General features: G+C 42.3%; 3 protein-coding genes across 6 annotated transcripts; 1 reads left to right on the top strand and 2 right to left on the bottom strand.

Moving 5' to 3' along the window:
- Positions 1-192: 192 nt before the first annotated feature.
- On the bottom strand, positions 193-6882 carry GLT8D1 (glycosyltransferase 8 domain containing 1). Of its 2 annotated transcripts, none has more exons than XM_063164546.1 (10): positions 6782-6882; positions 5162-5221; positions 4961-5059; positions 4307-4523; positions 3570-3687; positions 2949-3033; positions 2626-2738; positions 1944-2110; positions 1704-1816; positions 193-1066 (listed from the first exon to the last, which is right to left on the bottom strand). In XM_063164546.1, the coding sequence occupies exons 2-10, from the start codon at positions 5175-5177 to the stop codon at positions 876-878; spliced, it is 1119 nt and encodes a 372-aa protein (XP_063020616.1). In that variant the 5' UTR covers positions 5178-5221; positions 6782-6882; the 3' UTR covers positions 193-875. The 2 variants fall into 2 exon arrangements, with proteins under 2 accessions (XP_063020616.1, XP_063020615.1); XM_063164545.1 differs by having other exon boundaries at positions 5162-5217; positions 6779-6879.
- Positions 6883-6956: 74 nt separating this feature from the next.
- Positions 6957-9999, top strand: SPCS1 (signal peptidase complex subunit 1). Its single transcript, XM_063164548.1, has 4 exons — positions 6957-7161; positions 8161-8220; positions 8531-8617; positions 9540-9999. Exons 1-4 carry the CDS (start codon positions 7126-7128, stop codon positions 9660-9662), a joined length of 306 nt encoding a protein of 101 aa, XP_063020618.1. The 5' UTR covers positions 6957-7125; the 3' UTR covers positions 9663-9999.
- Positions 10000-10287: 288 nt separating this feature from the next.
- Positions 10288-23755, bottom strand: NEK4 (NIMA related kinase 4). 3 transcript variants are annotated; one of them, XM_063164541.1, is made up of 16 exons: positions 23607-23754; positions 20843-21109; positions 19672-19869; positions 18724-18831; positions 17909-18063; positions 17133-17274; positions 15875-16300; positions 15418-15471; positions 15060-15200; positions 14141-14266; positions 13742-13805; positions 13240-13346; positions 13040-13128; positions 12216-12418; positions 11951-12084; positions 10288-11266 (listed from the first exon to the last, which is right to left on the bottom strand). In XM_063164541.1, exons 1-16 carry the CDS (start codon positions 23697-23699, stop codon positions 11174-11176), a joined length of 2400 nt encoding a protein of 799 aa, XP_063020611.1. In that variant the 5' UTR covers positions 23700-23754; the 3' UTR covers positions 10288-11173. The 3 variants fall into 3 exon arrangements, with proteins under 3 accessions (XP_063020611.1, XP_063020612.1, XP_063020613.1); XM_063164542.1 differs by having other exon boundaries at positions 23643-23740; XM_063164543.1 differs by lacking the exon at positions 14141-14266 and having other exon boundaries at positions 23607-23755.
- Between the last annotated feature and the right edge of the window lie 781 nt (positions 23756-24536).

The following is a 24536-nucleotide window of genomic DNA, read 5'->3' as shown; positions in this document are numbered from 1 at the left end:
ACAATAAGAAAATTAATCTGTAATTAATACAGCCTGGTCCCCAAAATAAGTAGTTTGTACGATTTTAGACTTAGATTGTTTTCACAAAGACCAGATGAATTCACTTTGGCTTTAATCACTTGCTATTGTGCACAAAGGAAACACTTCCTATATCAAGACTGGAATTAGATTGCCATTTACCTGAGGCTGGAGTCAGCACATTACAATTAGCTTTATTTTTGAACAAAGTTTCATCCACCACTTTCCAAAAAAATTGGTTTAGTGTTCACTGGCAGTTAAAACCATTTTGCATAGTGAAATAATACTCAAAGGATTAATCTTTCAAAAAGGATGCAATTTTGCAGAATTCTGTAAGAAAGACTTAAAGAGAAATGGTTGGGAGGAGATTTCATGCAAGGAAGGTTGTTGAGGGAATTATTTCACAGGATAACAAAACAAAACAAACAACAAAACAAAACCCAGGCAGCTCTTAATTACAGTACATTGCTGTGCAAGATTTGCTGGTGAAAGCAAGCACCAGCTGGATTTGTATCTTGTTCTAGAAACTTTGTTTCTGTAACTGACAAAATGATCCCCCGCTAGAAGACCTGTAGTAAGGAGCAGGAGAACACAACTGAAATGACAAAACAAAAAAGTGCTCGTTTGTGGAGATCTTCCCTTGTTTTCTGTAGTGCTGCTGGAGTAGCATCGTGTGTCACACAGGTGACAGGAGCCTCCTTTTGGACCTGTGGATTTCAGAACTGCACCTGAACAAGTGCATCACCTTGTGCTCCAGAAGGCAGGGTCGGCTCTGTAATACAAGTTGGCTTAAAGAAAAATATTCTGCTTGGCTCCAGAAGTTCCTGAGAAAATGTCATCTTTTATTCAAATGGACTCTACTTTGCTTCATAGGCCTCCGAGTGTCTGCGGATCAGGTTGAACTTGCCTGCAGGGTCAGGGAGATACCACTTCTCCCAGACTTCAGCATAGGAAGCTGTTCTTCCCCAGGGTTTGAAATGTCCATTCCAATGGAGCAGCTTGGCAGCTTCCACAAACTGAGGAGAGTACCTTTTCCCAGCACTAGACCCTGCAATTGAAAAAGAAGCATTAGTGTTTGAAATAAAGGCAGCCAAAATACCAATGTGCAAAACGTTAACTTCAAAACAAAGGATTTAACAAACGAAATCTTATAATTTATGGGGAAAGAAGGTAATAGGGGAAGCAGAATTAGGGCAAATGAAAAACAATCAGGTGCAACTAAATGTCACTTTGATCTCTCTGTGTCTATTTTCATACACTGCCTTAACTTCCAAATTCTTTAAAATCCAATTAACACCCAGATGAATTCAGGAGCCTATGTATTGTTCATCAGAAACATAACCTGAAAAAGCTCTCCCAGCACTGGGGTTTCATCACTAGAACAGACATGAATGTCTGCCCTTCTCAAAAGTTTTGGAAGAAACACCTTTGATCGCATCAGATACAATATATTTGTGGAAAATTAAAAGAATTTTGAGTAAGTCAGTTCAAGAACTAACCCCCAGCAGCTTGAAAAAACTCAGGCCCACAAGTCCCAAGATGGAATTGCAAAACTGTTTTTCCTAAAGAACAAAGGACAGATTAGGGGAATAAAATCTCCTTTTGCTACATCATCACCAAGATGTCCAGCTACAGCCCTGGAAAAACGCCCTGGGGGAGCAGCATCACAAACACTTCATACATACCAAGATGTCGGACGTTCCACATGGGATCGATACTGGAATGCTGCTTGTAAAACACAATTAGCAGGGGAGGTGTTGTGATGCTGCCAGCCAGAGTCTTACTGTAGAGCTCCTCTCTGGAAGTGGAAAGGATGCTGATCAGTTGATTTTTCACTTGCAGCAGAGATTCACAGCTCTCTGTTCAAGAGGGAATGCCTCCAGCAGAACCCTGAGCTGCTGGCAGCCCTAGCCTGGGGTACTTACATCACATTAAGTGCCATCCACTTCTCCAGTTGTTTAGTGATGTTCTGTAATTTCCATTCAGTCAAATTGGCAACAAAAACTCCAGGATTGAAAGAGCAGGTGTTGGCTTTCATGGCAAGCTTTCGGATGGTTTCTTTCTTGTAATCTAAAAACCCAATGTAATTGTACTGGGGGGGGAAAAGAAAGTAGAAATTAGCTTAAAATATATGGGGAAATTCCTAAAGAAAAATTCTGCACAACTCATAGCAGATAGATGTAAGTTGAAGTTGTTACAGTAAATATCCTTTCCTTTAAAATGAGAGAAAGAAAGCTTAAGAGGTGTAACATTTTAAAAATATGATTATATAGACTACATATTTTAAGGAATGCTGCATGGACTTAATAATACCATATTATTAATATAGTACCAGTCTCAGCTAAAGTACTTTTTATACATTCAGAAATGAAAAATTGTCCCTTCAATGTTCTCAGACCTCCCGCTGTTCCACAATGAGAACTGCTCTCATTGTAAAGCACAGCAAAAATTCCAGGTAATTTACTGTGCCTGACCAGAAACTGCAGGTCCCATTTGTAAAACTGGTTTGGGCAGGGACAGTCAACATGTTTAGGTTTCAGCATTTGGAGCATTCCCAAAAGCCTGAGATCTACAGTATTGTTATCACTAAACAAGACTAAAACTAACCTGATTGCCTGCTCCACGGACAGCAACTTTACTACTGGTTGAGTCACAGTCATCTGAAAATGCAGCTGCATGTCCAGGCTTCAATGGAGTGTTGTAAAGTTCAACAATATCACCTGGAAAATGGAAGCAAGCACAGGAAAATCAAAAGCAATCCTGACTAAGTGCCAAGTTAGGCTTTGTTCAGTCCATTGTTAGCAGATAAATATTCAGTTTAACTCAATTCACTCATATTTACAAAGTTTGTACAGAAATGTTTGAGTTCTGTGAGAGATAAGATACTGACCTCAGCATAAGGCTAGTGGCAGCTAACAAAGGTCCCATACCTTGCACTATTACATCATCATCCACATAGATGACCTTCTCTGCATGAGGTACAAAGCTGGGCAAGTAGAATCTTGCAAAAGTTAACTGTGAGGGCAGCAAAGCAAGACAAGTGGAAAATTAAATGAAAAAAGTGTCCAAATAAATGTGAAATTGACTGATTTTTCTGGCACTTATCTATGGCATTAATGTCCAAGACAACATCTATAGAGGAAGTAAAATAGGCAGCAATATCCTACAATTTAAAATAAGTTCCATCAATTCCTGGTTTACCATGAATGTATGCATTGATAAACTAACTTTGAAACTGGTCTATATAAGAATTACTTATTTCTCCACATAGATCTGCAGCATCTCTGAGGTGTTGGCATGCTTGACATGCCAGCTGCAGTGTTTCACTGTGGCTAGCAGCAAAACATGATCCTAGGCATGCATATGCAGATATTCAAATCCATCTCTCACTATCCAGATACTTAATTTTACTGAAATTTAGGGATTTTATTATGAAAGATTGCTTCTATGCTAACAGACTTGGTTTTGATCTCCAGCTGGGTTCAAAAGCCAACATCAAAATATATTGTTAGTAACTACTAATTGCAAAAAGTAATCAGCATCATCCTCACTGGTTTGAAGTTGTCTGCCTTTTGGGGATCCACTTGTACTTTGCCTTCTAAGACCCGAGGGTCAAAATCCAGAATGCGGTACCTCATGTTCTTCAGAGGAGGGATCCTCAGCCACATCCTGCAAGCAGGAGAGAGGCACAGATCTTGGTAATGACACAAAATCAAGGGAAAAGCAGGAGACCCAGCTAACAGTGACACAGATCTGGATGTGGACACTCTTTCCCTGCCCTACAAACACATCTGGGGTGTAATTGATGCTGCCATCAGTGCTGTCCTGTGTGGCCACTGGGGCAAGTCCAGGGTCAGCACCTGCACACCTGGGACGTGTCAAAGGTATGAGGTCACTTCTTGCTTTATCAGCAATACACATTCCTGTTATCACAGGCCTTTCCCAAAACCATCAGTGTGGACAGAAGGGGATTAGAATAAGAGGATCAAAGAGTAATCTACAAAAATGGAAAAACACGATTGCCAGCATTTGAATTGCTTAGATGAAACATAGAAATAACTTTTACAACCCTTCCACCAACAAACCCCTCGCTGGTTGGACATGAGCCCATTGGAAAAGATGTTTCTTTTCCATCCCTGAAACCTGCCCAGGAGGAATGGTGGGACTCCCACAGCAGTTCTGTCAAAAAGCTGCTGGGACTGGGAGTCAAGGGAGTGCAGCTCCAGGGAAAGGCAGCTTGGCTCTCCTCTCAGAAATACAGGTGGGAATCCAATGAAAAGATCATTACCTCAAGTGATCCACAGTATCATTCAAAGTAACAATGTGGAAAACCACGTTGGCTCTGGTGTTCTGGTAAATGCTGTTCATGGCTGCAATTGCACCTCCCAGCCTCTCATCCGAGGCTGCAATGACCACAGGAATCTCCTTGTCATTCCTCTCATCTGCCAGCCTCTGGGGAGCTGCAGGAATGAAATCTATAGGCTGGAGTCCTAAGGGACTTGGATCTGTGGAGTAAAAATGACATACTTGTTTTTATTATCATATATTATTATTACCACACTAAAATTCCCAATACTTCAATTATTTCTGCTAAACACTTGGATGCCTGAGCTGAGATGTGGATTACAGTGAGCCAGTATCAAACACTCAGAGCATCAGCTTTGGAGAATCTGAGATGCCTATGAATAGAATAACACCACATTTACAGAAAACTGCACACTTTTAACCCCACATATTCACACACAGCACAAGGTATTAAAAGGCTGAGCTACAGTAGTCTGCACTTGCCTTTGGTCCCCTCTGTCATGCCTATAACCTCATTAACTTCCACCTCCCATTCACCCAAACCACATGAGAGGTTCTGTCTGGCCAGAGCAGGTGTTTTCCCACCAAATCTTAAAAATATACAGATTTTTTAAAATTAAAATAAAACCCAACATACCTGACAATTCTCGTCTCAAGAAGTCACTGAGGCTTATGAAGTTATGATGAATAACTAGCAGAAATATGACAACAGCCACTATAAGGATGGAAATGTTCACTGAAAATTAAGAAGAAAAATCTTTATCAATATAACCAGAGAACAACTGAGAAATTCAGATACAAAAGATATAAAAAAAACCAGACAAGCATACACACATACCTTTCCTTAACGTCATTTTTCTGTTCTTATTTTATTAGCATAAGGTTCCTGCAAATCTGCAAGAAAAAAATACAGCAGTCACTGTCAGTGCATTCTTCCATGAGGCACAGCACACTATCACCAGGAGTGTCACAACAGCTTCAGTGTCCAAGGCAGTGAGTGTTTCCCTCTGTCAGTTTTATGACATACATAAAACTATGTCACATTTTAAAAAGTGAGTATGGTCTCAGGAAGTTCCTGACTACAACCACAGAATCATAGGATGGGTTGGGTTGGAAGGAATCTTCAAGATCACCTGGTTCCAACCCCTGCCATGGGCACAGACATCATCCCAGCTTCTCTGGGCAGCCTGTGCCAGGGCAACACCACCCTCACAGGGAAGAATTTCTCCTCAATACCTCATTTAAACCTGCCCTCTGCCAGTTGGGAACCATTCCCCCTTGTCCTGTCATCCATGTCCTTGTCCAAAGTCCCTCTCCAGCCCCTTTAGGCACTGGAAGGGACTCTAAGAGATCCACGTCCTTCTCACATTAGGAACCCCCTCACTACAATCACATATCTAAAGAGCTCAGAGATAGAAAGGAGACATGCAGATCTTGCCACTTCACTGACAGAAAAAGGCCAAACTCCTTCTGCCAGTCAAAACTAATCTGAAAGGTCTGGAAAATTATATATGTTTTCTTTACTGTGGCAACTATTTATTTAACTATCTGAACTGGAAAAAAACAAGTGGGAAAGAAGGCAGTACCATCATGTTATAGAAGTGGATAGAAACACAACACCAATGCAATTTCGGTAAGAAATTCAAACATGCTTGTTCATTATTTAAGGGTTGAGGTGAAATCAGAACAAGAGCTGTGTATCCTGGCGTGCGAAGGAGCTGTCAAATGACACACAGAAAGCTCCTTAACAACACGCAAAATAGCAGAAACGGTGAGAGACTTGCGAAATCCTTAAATTAAAACCCCTCAGACTGTGCTGTGACTGTTACATGTATCAGAACCACTTTCCTCCCGCTGCTGCAGACACATCAGCGGAGCCCAACAAATCCCTGCCCCGAGCCCTCCGAGCGGCACCGCGCTGCTGGCACGGGGCCGGGCACGGAGCTGGGACTGGGAGCACAACGCCACGTCCCGCCGGGCGATTCCCAGCGCCGGGGCTCAGGCGGGCACGGACACGGCCGGCGCCTCAGCGACACGCGGCAGCCGGGCTCGGGACAGCGACAGAACGTCCCCGGCACGGGGATGGTCACGGACCACAATAAAACCCACACCGCGCCACTCCGCCGGCCGCCTGCAGCGCACACGGCGCTCCCCGGGCTGCTCTGCGGGCACAGCCCCGCTCCGGGGCCGGCGGGCCCGTGCCCGGCTCTCCCGCACCGCCCCGGCCCCTCACGGACCGTCCGCCCGCGCCGCCACCGCGGCAGCGCGCGGGTGCCCGCCCAGGTGCCTGACCGCCGCCAGGCGCCCAACCCGCGCCGCGCCGACCCCGCCGCGATACCGGGGCCGCGGCGGCGCCCGGCTGCTCCGTGGGACGAGCTCGAAGCTGGGACGGGAGGGCGGCCCGCGAGCCGCCGAGTCAGTACGGGTTTCCGACAGGCGGCTCCGCGGCTCGCACCTGCGGGGAGGGCGCCTCCGCCGGGGTCCTGCGGGGCGAAGCCGCCGTTGCCGAGGGGATGCGTCCCGGCGGGCTGAGGGGAGCGGGAGCGGAGCAGCCCCGGAGCGGCGGCGGCGGCGCGGGGGCGATGGCCGGGGCTGGGGGCGGCACCCCTGGCCGACGGGGCTCTGGGCGGGGCGGACGGGGCGTGTTTCCGGCCAGCTCAGCAGCCGCCTTCCGCTCCGCCGCGACCATCGCCGGTAGCAGCGGAGAGGCCGCGCCGCGCCCCACCAACAGCAGGGCCCTACTCGGGAGCGCCGAGACGGCTGCCAAGAGGAACGGGAAGAAGCCGGAGAAGCGCCGCCGCCATGCTGAGCGTGTTCCGCTCCATCCCCACGCAGATGGTAGGGCCCGCTCGGGCCTCGGCACCGGGGCACTGCGGTGACACGGCCGGCGGGTCTCAGTGTCCCTGCACACACGGTGACACGGCCGGCGCGGGTCTCGGTGTCCCTGCACGCACGGTGACACGGCCGGCGCGGGTCTCAGTGTCCCCTGCACGACACCCGTGTACGAGGCACGGCCAAAGGGATGCAGGATGAATCCCTGTAATTCCGGGTTTTGACCTGCGAGTTGGGACTGTCACGCTGTAAAAGCGAGTTTGGGACCGTCACGCTGTAAAAGGAAGCTGTCTGTGTAAGGGAAGCCCCTCTGTGCTTTCCTGCCTCTGCTGCAGGACAGAAGGCAACGTGTGCTCCCAGAGTTTTCTAACATCATGCAAACATAGATTAGTTGGGTTTGGAAGAAACCACTGGAGATCATCCAGTCCAACCCTCCAAGGCAGGGTCAGCTGGAGCAGGAATGAATCCAGCTGGATTTGGAATGTCTCCACGACCTCTCTAGGAAGCCTGTCCCAGTGCTCTGCCATCCTCAACATAAAATTATTCCTTCTGTTGAGGTAGAACTTGGTGTGTTTTAGTTTCTGGCCATTGCTCCTCATCTTGGTGCTGGGCACCACTGAAGAGAGGTTGGCACCATCCTGTTGGCACCCAGCCTGCAGACATTTATCTGTCAGCCTTCTCCAGGACACAGGTGCCACTCACACCGTGCCCTCTTCTGTGGTGATACAGCTTTACTTAGTGATGTTAAGGTGACTACAATGATATTTTGAACTTGCATTACTTACCCTGATCAGACAGTGCTTGCTTCTGTTTCTAGGTGATGTGGCCAAGCCTGCAGAGGAGGTGTTTTCAGCCACTGTAAGAAAAATAATTGCAATCTGGTTTGAAAGTTGAACAAAAACGCTGAGAACCCATGGTCAGGTAGACTGTAGGATCTAACCTGAGAGAGTTAAGTGGGCAGGTCTGTGTTTTGAATGACTGACTAAGAAGTGTCTCTTTCCACAGGACTACAAGGGCCAAAAATTAGCAGAACAGATTTTTCAAGGAATCATTCTTGTCTCTGCAGTAAGTATAGTAGGCCTGTGGGTGAGAACATAAAGGACTATTTTTATTTTCTGATCTTGTAAATATTTTTCTTATTGTTTGGGGTCACTAAAAACTTTAAACAAAGAGGGGCTGTCATAGATTAAAACTTTTATACTTCCCATCTTTTACTTTCATTGTTGGCCTGCACTTTTAAAAAAGTTTGAAAGATGTACATGCTTTTGAAAAACCTGTATTCTCCTACCTAAATCTACCCCCTGCCTCTTAATCATGTCATGAGAAAAGTTTTTCTTTATTTAAAGTTTGAATTTTTTAATGTTTGTTTTTCCAGGTAATTGGTTTCATCTATGGATACATCACTGAACAGTTTGGATGGACTGTCTACATAGTTATGGCTGGATTTGCTTTATCATGTTTGGTAAGAATATTTTTCCCCAAACCAAAAAACACATGCACTGTTTAATCAGGAATAATTGCTAAATTGAGGGGCTGTCAGACTAATGTATGCTATGCAATTCAGATTTATAAATATTGTGCTTCCTTTGATCTGCATAAAATGCTTTGCAGCCCATTAAGTGCTTTTTTTAAATGCTAGCAGAATTTTTGCAATTTAACACCACTTTTGAGTTCATTTTTCATTTCAATTAAAAGTTAGAGTTAAGTCCAGCTGACAGCATTAGTAACAGAAAGGACAGGGAGGCTTTCTGTGCAGTAGCAGCTTGGCATGATAATTTTGCAGCTGTCCCCTGCTGCCTGAGGAGACAATATGGAATTTCAGGAGTAATTACTTAACTATACATGAGAGGTGTCCCATTCCTATTGGGGTACTCCCAATAGTAAAACAGTAAATAACAGTAAAACCAATCTGGTTTAACTTGTGGTTCTTACACCTCTCAAGAGCTCAGATACAGCACAATTTGACCAGTCACTACTCAGGACACACACACATTCCACTGTTTTGAAAAGCCCCTGTAATTCTCTGGCATCATCATCATCCATCTGTTCCTTACTTACTTAAACATCCCTGTGTTACTTACCTGTGATGCCACAAGAGGGGAGGGTCTCAGTGCATGTGGGAGGTGCTGGGAATGCTGGTGTCACCTCAGGAGTCCTTTTGACCTCAGGGTGGGTGCTGTCCTTCTCCTTGCAACAACCTGGGGTGCTTTAGTCACATACTTAAGCGTGACTTTGCAATGTAAACTGTAAATGTACATGAAACTGCAAGAGTTTTTTAAGGACTAATAGATAATGAGTTAGAGATGAAGATTTTCCTCAGGAGCTGTACAGAACAGCCCCTGAGCACCCAGTGTCCCTGTTGTGACTGCCTCCTCTGCCCTCAGCTGACGCTGCCCCCGTGGCCCATGTACCGCCGCAATCCCCTCAAGTGGCTGCCGGTCCAGGAGTCGGGCACGGAAGAGAAGAAGGCAGCAGACAGGAAGCCAAAGAGACATTCCAAAACCTAAAAATGATGGTGTGCAGGCTGGTACTTTGTTAAGTTTTGTTAAATTACTTTCCATTGAGAAATACTTCTTGGCTTAGTGGTTGGGTTTTTTCTTAGTACTTTGTATCCATCCACGAGTATACAACCAAGCTCTGCAGGGAGCATGAAGGCTGGAAATTGGGTCTGGAGGTTCACGGGAGTCACTGGGAACAAAACTATGGGGGGGATTAACTTCAGAAGGCTACTGGAGGTCACATCTTGAGTATTTCACTAAAAAGGAACACAGTGAATAAAATGAATTCTAGTTAAGCTGTTGCCATAGCCTAAGAGATTAATAAACAGCTAAACTTCTACTGAAATGTTTCTAACTCTGTGTAAAGCAAGTTGTCAGTACTGCCAGGTTGTAATAAATACTGTGAAAAGGTACATACCCCACAGTTCTGAAAATAACTGTTCCAGGATTGGAGGATACAGAGAGCCAGTTTTTGTTTAAAATGAATTTCCCTGGGAAGAACAAGTAAGAATTGCTCTTGAAACATTGTAACTTGAGTTTGTAGTGTGTGAGCAGGATCCATAGGAATGGCTCACGTCAGTAAGCTCCCTCACAGCTGCTGGAGGTTACAGTATTTCAGCTACAGGCAGGAAAAGAGACTTTATAATTTTATTTTACAAATTCAATTCCATTTGATTTATCATTTTAAAAAAATGTGCTTTTTCTGTAGGTATGGTACACAACAATGCCTGGGGGCTGTAGTGAGACACACTGGATTCAAACTAAGAGAAATAAATGTTTTATCTTTTTCCTAAGAGATTCTGGTCTTGGGCACTTACATTCCTAAAAGGAATTAGTATTTGTAAGGCAAAGGGATTTCTCCAGCTGGAACCATGGTAACCATGGCTGCATTCCTTTCAAACATTTTCAGACTTACTTTATCCAGATACCAAATGCTTTCCCCCACCTTGGTGACTGCCTCAGCAACAAAACACAAGAGCAAAGTCTCTCCTTACAAGCAGTACAGCTGCCCCCTTTAGCACTTGGACTTGGCAATTTACACTACCTGAGGACCTTGAGTTCCACAAAAATTAGTAATTGTTTCTTCATGCTAAATTTTCACAACTATCTGATGTAACAGATTAGAGTTTATCACATCAGAGCCTTGGCAGAGATTTTGTTACTGTATTTAGTATAAGACCATACCAAAAACCTTTTGCTATGACAAATTCAAACCAGAACATAATCTTTTTTGACACTCCTTAGTATACAAAACTTGGTATTGACCCCTATGGAAAGCAACTTTTTAAGAGAATAAAAACTAAACTAAACTAAAGAGAAACTCAGAAGTTTCTTTTCTGAGAAAGTGATAGCCTGGTTCACATTTTAACATGAAAAATATTACTATGAACTCAACATTTCCTGCAAGTTCACCTCCTTATTCCAGCAAAGGAGATCAGTGGATGCACATGCTCTGTAAGCTGGTCCAGTCTATCAAAGGAGCTAGAAAACAGTTCTTTTGTCCAAGGAAAGGATTCTGGTCAGAGCTTCACATTTTCTTCAAGAAATTTGAGGTGCCGAGCCTTCGCACTGTAACTGACGTACTTGTCTCCCATGTGCTCCCGCAACTGCAGCTGTTAACACAGAAATAAACCCACATGTACTGGCACTGAAAAAAAGCAGATGCTACCTAAATATTAACAGAAAAATACCAAAGCACTCAGCTCAAATAAGCATGTGAAGCTTGGCAATGTGGATGAGAGAGAAGAAAAATGAACACTATTGCTGTCTAAAAGCAAGAGACTTTCAAATCGCACCCAAAAATTTAAAATGTAAGATCTTCACAGGTCACAAATCAAATACTGTCTAGGTAAGTGTAACCAAGTTTTGAATCAAAAGAGCTGAAGGTATTCCTTATTCACCTCTATTGGGGATTGATGTTAAATTATTTCTTATTTTGGACATAAGGAGCATAAGGAAAGTAATGTGACGGCAAACATTTGAGAGACAGAAGAACTTATTACTGGAGAAACAGCATAAAATTATTAACAGAGTAAAATTATTTACATCCCTCACACCTTCCCCATGGTACTGTTGTAAAGCTCTGATGGTTTCTGAAGAAGTTGGAGTTGAATGTGGTCTACATCTGGATTCAAACTTAAGCATGAAAATTACAATATACTTAGATCTTTGCCCCCCCATGACTACATAAACACCTTCTGGAATCAAGGTTTACCCTATCTCAATAGGATAAAGAGCCTGCTCAATTATCTAGGTTTATAAAGAAATTCAACTATTTTATCATGGAAGACATTCACCTCTCTTTTCGCTTCATCGTCTTCTTCCATGATTCTGTACACTTTCTCAAGAAGTTTCACTCCCAATCCTTGCACCACATCAGATCTCAAGATTTCAACCATTCTCCTAATCTTGAAAGGGACCAATGACATATCTATTAAAAATAAAATACAATTAAAAAAAATCAGTGCAGTAGTAATTACTTTCAGTACAGACAATTTTCACATTCTGCAGAAGAATATGGGATGACTCTAAGTATTACCACAGAATCCCAGAGAAACAGACCTGAAGGAATCTCTTCCATTTTTAATTCCTCTGATTCATCAAGTGATTTTCCATGCAAAATCAAAGTATCTTGATACTTTCTATGAAGTTTAAACTCTGGAGCTGGGGTTGAGGTTACACAGCACTCAGAGTTCTCCTTGGAGTCCATTTTCAGTGTCCATGTCATCAGCTGCACCAAGTCATTCATTTCATTCATACTTTTCCTAGGATACAAGGAATAAATAATTCAGTCACCATCATAATGCAACTTCCACCCGCATTCCAGAGCTTTCAATGAGTTTATTCAGGTCCTAATAAATATTCCATGTTAAATTCCTAGTTGTGGTGCAGTTTTATCAATAGCAAAATCAGTACTATTTCATTTAACAAAGGCTCAGAGCCCAGCAAAAACCCCACAATCCTACTGGCTACTGCTGACTCTGGTAATGCAACAAACTGCATCTTTTGAAAGCTGCTTACACTGACAAAAATCAGAGATAAATTCAGGCTCATTTACAGTGGAAAGGATGCACATTGGCACCTTTTAACTTGTGCTTTTAATGCATCTTGGCAGTAGATGTCCTTTGGTGCTGGAAGATTGTTTTCTGGGAAGCTGCAGTTCACAAAACCATCATACCCAATCCCATGACCCAGAAACTTCAGTGTGGAAAGTGTACAGTCACAGAGAGACAATAAATCAGTGGGGCTGTTTTCCTCTATGCATCACATACTTCTTCAATCACTCACTATGCACAGCTAAAGTGTGAAAGCCTTTTATTTCCACTCCAAGTCAAGGTCCAGTATAGCAGTGAAAATTCTTGCACAGTATTAAACAGAATCCTTACTTCTCCTTGGAATCACCATCAGACTTGTCTGTAGAGCTTGTGGAAGAGCTTAGCTCATCATCAGACAGGCAATGGGCTTCTCTCTTTCTCTAAGGGAGGAGGGAATAAATAACAAGAATTCTAATAATTCTGAAAGTAATTCAGCAGTATGGCATATATTACTGTTCCTACATGGAAGAAATACTTTTGACAAAGTTTACCTGAGAAATACTGGGATCTGATGAGAACTGAGGAACTTTAACACAGTTTTCCACACGTGACTTTGCTTCAACTGCTGCACCATTTAATGACTGTCTCACTGGAACCCCTGGATGGATGACATTTTGACAATATTTACAACTAAGCTGTGTGTATTCTGAATAAGTTTCATGCTCATGCAAGAAAAAAATCTATCACCTAGCAGAAGGCAGGCAGGGAGGTAGGTATTTTGCTAATAGAAAACATTGAAACTTCTGTTTGAAAGTGAATATCCTACATTTTATGTACATTTCAAAGACAAATTGTCAACACAGAACACAACTGACATAACTAAAAAGCAGAAAACTACAGACATGTTAACAGAACTTTTTATTTAACACAGAACTAGCCCCTTAGTGCACTATTCTGAAGATGGCAGTGAAGAACAGACAAGAAGTTATCATTTCTTCAGGAAAAAGTTATTGAAAATAACATAAACTGTTCACATATAAACATAAAAATTACCAGAGGGAAGCATCTCCCGAGACTGTTTCAGCCTCCTCCGTTCTCTCGCTGACAAGGGCCGCTCCTTCAAAGGAAGTTAATTTGGCCTTAATTTGCAATCACCATTATGACTTTTGTTTCCTAATCACCTATTAAGCAAAAAATCCTTTTCAAGGGTTCAAGGAGGGGGAGCTATTATTTAATGCTTAATTATTTATTACAGAACTGTTTTCAATGAGACCAATCTGAACTCTAGTAAAGGGGCTTCTGACCTCCTAGGCTCAGCAAGGCTCATCCCACACTGAGCAGGGCTTCCATGAGGCAGGAAGCTACCAAACATTTCTTTACTCACTGTGCACACACACAGAACAAACTGCTCAGAAGGAATGAGACAAAAGCCAGACAGTTTTCATCACTAACCTTTGGAATGGCTGCTTGCCTGGGTTTGGCACTATCTGCAGGCTCAGGGTGCTCTGCACCCCTCTGGGCTGTCTTTGGGGTCACATCAGAAGGAACAGGTAGAGGCCGAGGAGAAACTGCTCTGAACTTGACAGAAAAGTGAGCAAGAATTTTTTTTTATTGAAAGTTTAAGTACTCTGCAATCTAGAAGACATTCTTGCATGGTAAAGCTGGATGCCAGAGATTTTAAATCCTATTGTAACCTCTTCACATCTCCCAGCTTGATCCTTCCCTCTCCCCATCTCTGCTTACATCTGTTTTCCATCTTTCCATCCCTACATCTTATCCCCCTCTTCCCAGACTATTTTTCAGCCAATGCCTTTGCAACAACTGTCCCCACCCTCAAACAGCAAAACCCAAAGAGAAAACCAGGTTATTAATGACCAATCACCCTCTTCCATAGCCTTCTTTCCCCAAAGAAACCTCCCTGCTCAGGGTGGAGGAACTGACAGGAGCTCTATCCTGTGTGCAGGCCAAGATTTTCCTCCTACAGTTTGCACTCAGAAGCTCAGGGCAGCCATTACACATCTGTTCTGAAGCACTACTAAGCCACTACCCACCACAAGTAGCCTTATCCACAAAGGTACTGACTTGTAGTCAGAAGTCCTGATAGAATTTCCTAGGAAATATTGCAACCCAGTAAAGGCACAGCCCATCTGGCACAGCCACCTCATCCCTGAAAGGTACTGGGGATTTTCAAAAGATGTACTAAGGCTGCTTCTAACAGTCACCTTCAGTGATCTGAAGTCATACAGACACACATGAAACAAGAACAGCATTAAAACACCCACCCTTTTTTAGAAAATAGGTCCCACGTTTAAAGAGGAAAAACACAGGAGTCTTAAAGGAGAGAGGAGAAGTATTTTTCAAGTATCTGCACCTTCTCTGAGCAGCCTTCAGCAAGCTCTCTCTTCTGCTGCTGCTGCCATGGGAGAGAGGGTTCACTGACACTGCTCTGAGGCTGCTTGTGCAAGGTCATTTTTCCCTGAGCATCTCCTGGAGCTCCATGACTGACATCATCCTAATAAGTAAAAGCATTTTAAAAAAAATGCAGACCTGTCACTTCCAGATTTACACAAACACACTTAAAAAAATAATCAAAACAGGCCCCTTTACAATTTGGACTGCAACCACCTTAACATAGCACAGGTACAAGCACAATAAATTCTTATTTGAGAGATAAAATACCTGCTGTACCAGCATCTTTAGCTACTAAACCTTCAAAGAAGGTCACTTACTTGAATCATAACAGGAACAAAGGGTGCCAGCAGCTTTTCAGTGGAATCCAAGCTCTGCAACAAATAATGATTTCTCATTAAAAATCTCATGGTAGACCAAAATGCAGTGAAAAGACAATCACCACCAATTAGCCCCCTCATCCAAATCAAAATTATTCAGGCCTATTTACAACATAGAACAAAAGTTACAAAACTATTCTTACTCTCTCTGTTCACAGCTGGGAATGCAAATTTTTTCCCTGTAAAAATAGAATTCCAATCATCTAGATAGATACAATCCCAAAACTACTTTACCATATTGCCTTTGCAAATCTGACCTCAAGGCTCCTAACCATTTAAGAATCTCAATAATTGCATCAGCAACATCCTACTTTGACAGAAAAACGTGCAGCAGCTCTCTAAATTGTAAGAGCTGGCCACTGGTTAAATCTACTTCAAATAAGCATAAATGCATTACCAGGTCAGTTTGCTTTTGGTCTTTTGATACAGGCTGCAGGAGTTTCAAAGTGTCATCCTCATCTTCTACAGAATCAACAGAAGATGGCTTTGATTCAACACTTTCAGCTTTAAAAGCCTGTCTTGCTCTTTGCTGTTGTCCATTTTCCTTAATTGGTGGGTTATTAGATGTTATTTTAGAATGGCCTGGACCATGTAAATGCTTTGCTTTATTATTCTCTAAAATACTCTCACTGCCACCCTTGTCACTTCCATGCTTCATCCTTTCAGGCAGGGGGACATCAATGTTCACTCCACTGACTGTAGCTATGGAGTCTCCCAAGCTGTTCAGATCATTTTTGCTTGGTTTTCTTTCCAACTCAACAGCTGGTTTCTCTGAGGGATAAAATTTGCTGGCTTTACATTTGCTGATGCAATCTTCTTCATCCTAGGATTAAAAGAAAACCAAAAAAGTCATCTTTTGCATTTTACACACATACGAAAGAAATCTCTAAGCACTAAGGAAAATCAAGAACATACCAGGGCACATAAACTGAAAGGAAATTATGATCAATAACAAATTAGGAGCCTCAAAAAAGTCAAAATCTGCATTTTTAAAGAGATACAGATTTGCAAATGGCAATTTCAGGTACTGGTTTATACTCATGGAATGCACCTACTTTTCACCAGGACCATGAAAGCAAAATTGTACTCACTTAGCTCTTCCCTAAGGGAGGAACAAGCACCCAGAGTTTTTAGGATGTGCTCCACCACATATATTCAGTATTTCAACACTGAAAGCTTAAACCCAGAACAGAAGACTTTTACAGAAAACAAAAAGCATGCACAAGATTAACCATTACAAAAGGTTTGCTGTAACCACTGGAAAGAATTTCAACAATAAAGAATTTTGGTTGTGACTATAAATAGTTTTTAAATATGTTTTTGACTGGAAAAAACTATTACCACTTGTCATGAGATATGTGAAAAATTATTTGACCCCAAATACTTCCAAGAGTAACTCACATAAAACCAGGTGTTGTTTAGTTAACATCTTACAGGTCCTGCAATTAGATCCACAGGTGTTTAATTACTTCCACTCTAATCTAAAAGCATTTCCTTCCCTAATATGAATTTTACACATTGCTGGGATTCAGATCTAATGTTCTCAGGGATGCTCAAGGCACTTGTTATAAAACCGAGGTTTTTATCTAGAAAAAGTAAGAGGGATTTGGGTTTTGTTGGCTTTTTTTTTAAGGTAAAACCCCCCCATATCTTACAACTTTGTATCTTCTGGCTTGCTCAGAGGAGTGGTTTTGGTGTGGAACATTCCTGTTGTGAGATTCATTCTTTGCTGAGATGACAGAACAAGGCTCTTTAGGTTTAGAATCCACTGTTTTCTTATGATTTCTAGCAGCTTTCCTGTGAAGAAAATGAAAGTTTCTCATCCATCTCATTCATTCACTATCAACAAGGTTTTAAAATATTTCTTTTGATTATACTAATTAAAAAAAAATCCACTCCACTAAAGAGTTTTCATACAAAGAGTATCAGATACTGGGATTTTTCAATAGACTGTGCACAACAACCTCATTTTCAATTCCAAAAAAGGATCTTAAAAACCCAATTCAGATTCTGCCAGCAATATACACCTTTCTGCAGAGCACCAAGGTCAGTTCTATCTGGAAGCTGTAAAATAACTGACTAAACCTGACAAAGAAAAATAATTATATCAGTGTATATCAAAAGGAACTTGGTTTTTCAACACCCAGATGATAAATGGCCTCAAGAACCACATGGAAAGGTGTGTGTTTTCTACCAATTCTATATTTTTAAGCACTACAGAGTTTTATTCTGCATTTGCAGAAAAAAATATTTTCCACTCTAATTCTCTCATATTTCTAAAAGAATTCAAAGAAACTGATGTTCATATGCTTTGTAGCTGCCCATAACAAAACTTACTTTATCCTCCCACAAAACCCAGGAAAAGTTGTAAAAAAAAGACAACAATAGGATGAATATTTTGCACAGAATCACTCAAATGAAAATGTCTTACGCCTTTGTAGCTTCCAAAAACAAAGCAATCTGCTGTTTGATGTATGGCTGTCTCAGGATGCTTTTCACACTTGGTCTCTCCTCAGGTTTTTTACTGAGCATAGTTTGTATTATTGCTACCAGCTGTGGGCTGTAATCCTTTGGCATGGGTGGCAGCTGTGAAAAGAAAGGGAAGCCTGATATTATTTAATATACTCATCAACAGGGGCTACTTCTAGAACATTTATGTGTGATCATGATGGTCAGATACATAAAAAAATATGTATGTGTAAAAAACAGACTTATTGTTCAAATGCTGAAAGCTACCCAATTGCCTAATGTTAAACAAAATACTGAAATTCCATGTGTGTGGCTAAGAACTGCTCCTAATTTTATTAATATGACCAGTAAAAGTTCTGTAAATAGGCTTAAAAATTTTTATGAAATGAATCCACATTCACTTCATTGTATGCCAAAGCAAGAGGACACTTAAATAAGCTAATCTTTCATAACAGGAAAATGCCATCACACAGTAATTTAATTTTTATGGAATGTTTATGCAAAACCAGAAGCAAATTAATAAAGTAATCTCAGAACTTTGAAAACTACTCAGTACATTCATTAAATTAAGAGGTAACAAGAAACTTTAGCCATATCTACAAAGGAATAACTTCCTTGGTATCACATCATCCACCACCATGAAACAACAGTCTTACATATGATGGTGTACATTACATGCAAGTTTTTTTAACTCCATGCAATATTTCTGATTAGAAAAGAACATTTCAATTTCTAGATAAGAAACCCAAGCACCTATAAAATTTCAGGAGATTTTACCTTCCCTTCAATGATTCGATAAGCCAAGGAGTTCATGTCCTTGGCATTGAAGGCGTGTTTCAGTGTGGCCATTTCATAAACACAGCAGCCCAAGGCCCAGACATCAGACTGAAAAAAAGGGGAAGAGAAAATGTTTGGGAACTTCTTAGTAATTGTACAAGTTTTATCTTTGGACCTAGTTACCTGCTTTCAAAGAGGCTTTTAATGACACTAAGCTAATTAAGTCCAAATCCCATTGCAAACTTCTGGCTTCAGTCTCACTCTTCTATTTTTAATTTTGATCAAGTCAACTATTTCCTTAAAAATATCCCCAGTTTTTTCCAAAAGGAAGTGTAGAAATTAGCCATCTTTGGGGGAAATGTTGCTTGTTACCTTTTTTAGTAAAATATCCATCCTAGCTGTAAATGAAAAATCTTGGTTTTTCATTGGAAGAAGTTTCCCCTCAGTTCTTGCTCATTACAGACACTCATATTTATGGTGTGTTTACAGCAAGTGCTGAACATGTTTGCTTTGTTCTGTTGTATTTTAAATTCACAATAACACAGCTTATTCCTCTCATTAAAATTTCTTTGCTCTTTTTTTTAATGCTGCTGTTATTTCTAACACAATTTTTGAGCGTAAAACTTCCTGTCTGGTATATAATAAATTCAGAAAGTGCATCTCTAACACAGGCTGATATTTCTGTTCCCATTCTCTGTCTCTCCAGCTGTGAGAGGTACAGGCAGCCTGCTGAACAACTTGGTTGGGATAACTTAGTACGTGCTCTGAATTCCTAAACACAGTTCCAGAACCAAACATTCCTACAAATCTCTCTCCTATTTTTTTGTTTGGTTTTTGGGAAGATGAAAAAGACTTGGAAGCAATAAGAAACCAAAACACACTGGTAATGATTTCAGACAAATAAAGTAAGGCTCCTAAGAAAATAGAAATGACATTTTCATACTGTACCTTGTAGTTGTAGGGTTTGTTAGAGAAGAGTTCAGGGCTCATGTAGTATGGGGTGCCTATGAGAGTGCTGGCCATGTCATACTGGTTTTCCAACACCCTGGCTATTCCCAGGTCTCCCACTTTGATTATATTGGTTCGTGTCAGGAAAATATTCTGTGTTTTAAGATCTCTGTGCAGAATGTGCTTTTCATGTAAATACTATGGGGAAAAAAATCATATAAATAAGGTTAATCAACTCCTAACTGTAAAGTCTCATTAAAGAAGTCAAAGAAAGAAAACACAAAAGCAGAAGAAACACAGAAATCCCTCTCAAGGTCAGGAGTGACCTGCTAAGACAGTATTGGTGAAATAACATTAAAAGTGACTGATACAGGCAGGGGCCCAAAACTTATTACTGCTTTAACCAAATCTCCCTGCATGGCCCTTATAAATCAGCAGAAAAGGAGAAATAAAAATGTGAAGTTAAGACTGTAACACACTTTCTGCTGCTTTCATTTCTTGACAATCTCAGTCTAAAAACATTTCAGAGGAAACTATAATGTGAGCTTTGTGTAAACAGGGAAGAAAATTAGTCATAATAAACAACAAGCAGTACCCATAATTAGTCTATTTTTGATCATGACAGCAAACTTTAGGATAGAATATTTTGTCCAATTTCTTATTCTTTAATGTTAACATCTATATCTGGTCTTTATTGCTGTAACAATTGCCTTTAAAGTTTGATAACCTCCAATTGCAAATTTAAAAGAGTAGCATAAGGCTTAATAGAAACGATGCATTGGTAGCTAAATTTACCACTAAAAACAGCAATAATAACAAGACTGAACACAAAATGCTTCTGAAAGAATATGCTTGGTTTTTTCCCCCAAAAACTCCATTTTGTAAATTTAATGTAAACTTTAAAACCAGAGAAGCATATCAGACAACAGTTGCAAACACCCCTGTCTATTGTGCTACAGAGGTGTGGACATAAAATATGTCAGCAATTTCTTACTTAAAATAGTTGATTTGACTGCAATGATCCATTTTTAATGTACTAATAACTATTATAATTAGGTGCTAACCCAGCCAAACAGGAATCCAAAGGCTGCAGCTTAGCTGGAATTTTTAAATAGAAAAAAAGTCAAATTAAGCTTCTATCTGGCAGTGACAAAATTCCACTTCATTGTACCTGCAGTGCCATGGCAATCTGCACAAACCACTCCACCACCCGATTCTCAGGCAGGAGTTTTCCCTTCTGCTCCTTGAGCTTGTGGTACAGGTCTCCTCCCTCACAGAAGCCCATCACAATGTAGAGGTGGCCATCGTCCCCCTGCCAGGACTCTCTGTAGGTGACAATGTTGGGGTGTCTCAGCTGGGACAGCAGCTGGGCCTCCTGCTCTGCTGCTCTCCTCTCACGGCTGGAAGCACTTCTGAGGTTTAACTTTTTGATGACATACTGTAAAAGACAAGGCAAAGTGTATGGTAAGAGATGAAAGGGACTCTGCAGAAGCCCTAAGAAATTCCCCAGAATGCAGTATTTGAAATATCCACTGATTCATCTACATAGAGGCTGCAGTTTGGATCAAAGTTATCCAGAACTTCTTCTCTTCTACCTTTTCACCATAAAAATGGAAGAGGTGTGTTCCATTCATCCACCTCAATACAACTCTGCTCAGGAATTTTGTGGTGTTTTGCTTTCTTCTGACTAATGTTCACACTTCTCTTTTTCTCCCCGCTCTCACTTTAAATGTGTGTCTGTCACTAACCTTTTAAGCCTGAAGTACCTGTTTGTGCACCACAGTTACTCTCAAAAAGGCCACATCAATAGTAAACTTTTATATAAATAAAGGATGCAGTCATGTGCAAACAAATGATAAAAGTCATCTGAAAGAGACAAAATGTCTTATGCTCATTCCTAAATTTCTTTTATTCTTCATTAAAATGGGTCAAGAATTTCTCAAAGCTACATACAAAAGTTGTCATCTACTTCCTTAATATGTACTACATTTTATGTAATTCTGAGGAATTTCAGGTTTCAGCAAAAACATTAATGAAGCTGAAGATGAGACAATAAAATCCGTAGAACACTTTCATCACCCACAACATCAATATTTAGGTCTGACCTGGCCCTAATTCTGCTGAAAATTTTGTAGGACATCACTTTAGGGCATCAGCTTTCCACACAACACTCATGCCATGGTTATGCTTGAACCTGCTTTTATTGGAGAGGCTGTAAATCAAAACTTTTAAAACATTTTTACTTGCTGAATTTTAGCATTCTCAGAGATGCTTCAGTGTCTGCTCTCCAGGCTGCACCTATTAATTAGCCCAGCACATTTAATTAGTGCTGAGGAGATGGCCCTATATACCAAGGGAACCAATTACCCAGGAAACCCACAGCACATCATGACTTTGTGTTTCAGATAGATCCTGTGATGCTGCAAAGCTTCCAGGAGTGTGTAATTATGTACAGCATCACTTAACTTCAAAATAAAATAGAAATGCTGCAAATACTGTGGTCTGTGTGACAAGTCAACTACAACTTTGGGCATGGAAATCGTTTAAGCTTATATCAGCAGCTTTTAGAAAATACACACCAAAATGGAAAAAGCAAAAATACACCCCAAAATGTAAAAAGCACATATATTAGCCTAATTTTAAATTTGGCATTGATTATATTTAGTTTAATGAGCATGTTTTCCTGGCAAGATTCTCTGCTGAAGTCTATTGCAATGCTTTTCCACCTTATTTGATACCAAATTGTGTATGAATTCCATTTAGTTTTGATTTAAACACTTAAAGGTACTTGACCTTCCCCACAAAAATCCAGCATTCAATTAATAGCAAATATGCTTAAATAAGACACTATTTCTTTCACAGAAAATGTAGCACTGTGCCAAAACCCCATCAAAAAATTCTGATCATCGTGCTAGAGAAGAAAGTTTGTAAAAGTTGGCAAAAGATAAAACACAGCAAACCACTCCAAATATTTATCATGCAATGACAAACAGGAAGAAAGACTAGTGTTAATGATCAGCAGTACCACAATGAAATCCAAGGACCTGTATCCGAGTGAAAGTGACCTCCATGCACTGTTTATTTTTGGGGTGAGGTGGGGTTAGGATCTCTTTGAGGGCATTGGACTGTGCACGTGGTGATGGCCTGGAGGGAACAAGTCCTTTCCTCACTGCTACCCACGCCAAGGGTCACAGGGATTCACCTCGGGATTCCAGGCAGGGAACAAGTGCCCTAGTCCGGGAAGGACACACCTCTGTTCCCTGCTGGGCACAATCCTCCTCCAGCATCTCCAGTAAAAGCCCGGCCATAAACTCACACAGCAGTTCCTGTGGCACTGCTCTCTGAATGTTCTCGGTCCCTATTTCTTTGCCCTCTCACCTTCCCTATGAAACACCTCTGCTTTGGCCAGACTAGACAGATTATTCCAGTTCTCCAACAAAAATGCTTGTGCTTCTACTCTGACACAAGCAAAACCTTCCCGGGAAGAGTCTTCTCCACATCTTTAATAAAAGTTCTTTTAGACAAAGGAAGATAACAGAAACAGCAGCTCGGGGGGCTGCAGCCACACCCCAACACCTGGTGATGGTCACAGCTGCACTCAGACACCTGATAATGGTCACAAAAACACCCTGACACCTGGTGATGGTCACAGCCCCACCCTGACACCAGATGATGGTTATAAAAACACCTCAACACCAGGTGATCGTCACAGCCCCACTCTGACACCAGCCCGTAGACGCATCTGCACCATGACACGATGTCACGTCCCTGGTCGTGCCCAGGGTGGGTCAGGACCAGCAGCCACAGCGGAGCCACAGCTGGGCGCGGGTCACAGCCGAACCAGACGCTGGGGGACCCCCGCCCAGCCCAGCCCAGCCCGGGCACTGCCCGCAGGCCGAGCCGTGCCCCTGCCCCGCGGCCCAGCCCCTCGCTACCTGCTTGCGGTCCTGGCGGTGCCGCGCCAGGCTCACCTCCCCATAGCTGCCCTTGCCCACGGCCCGCAGGAAGCAGTAGGCAGCCAGGGGCATCCTCCCGCCGCCGGGCCCGGGCAGCGCCCGCTGCCATAGAGATGCCCGGGGCGGCGGCGGCCATGCAGCGCCCGGCGCGCAGCTGCGGGGCGCGGGCGCGGCGCCGCGGCGGCCATTTTGGAAGCAGGCGCGGCGGCCATGTTGGGAGCGGGCAGCGCGGCTGTGGCAGCGGGGCGGGCCTCGCCGCGGCCCCGGGACAGCGCTGTCCCCGCCCCGGCCCGTGTGAAGCGTGGGCTCGGTGTGCTGCTCCGGGATATCCCTGTGCCGAGCCCGGGCCCAAGACGGCCACAGTTGTGTCACAACACGCCACCTGTCATGAGCCGTGGCAGGGCGGAGCAGCTCCGCAGAGCTAAACAGCTAAAAAGTTTAAGAGAGAATTGATCATGTCAAGGTAACAAACGCAGGAAATGCCCTGCAGCTGCACGGTCAGCGTGCAAGATGCAAACCTGGGAGCTCGGACCTGGTTTCAGCCACCAAGATGAATGGGAACCCATGGAATGGGGAGTTTCTAGGTTAGACAGGATACGTGTCAAATAACGATACCTAAATCGGGTACCTGAGTGATACGGAGGATTACAGGGGCGCTTTGGAAATGGAGCTTAAATGGCTTTCACAGACTGCAAGCTCTGTTACGGCTGCAGTAAATTTGAGCCAGGGAAAGCCTTTAAGGAAGTATCAGAAAGATGACAGTTTTCATTTGGGAAAAAAGTGGGTCTGGGGTGGAGATTAATATCAGTTGCCAGTACGGAAATGGCTGTGAATTTCTGTTTGGAGCTATTACATAGAAGAGACGCTGCTGAAATATTCTGTAAATTCTTTAAGAGATTTTCTAACAGT

This window comes from Melospiza melodia, chromosome 10 (assembly GCF_035770615.1).
Source record: "Melospiza melodia melodia isolate bMelMel2 chromosome 10, bMelMel2.pri, whole genome shotgun sequence".
In the NCBI taxonomy this organism is placed as follows: Eukaryota; Metazoa; Chordata; class Aves; order Passeriformes; family Passerellidae; genus Melospiza; species Melospiza melodia.
The sequence above is the reverse complement of the archived record's forward strand: the minus strand, read 5'-3'. Positions and strand labels throughout refer to the sequence as shown.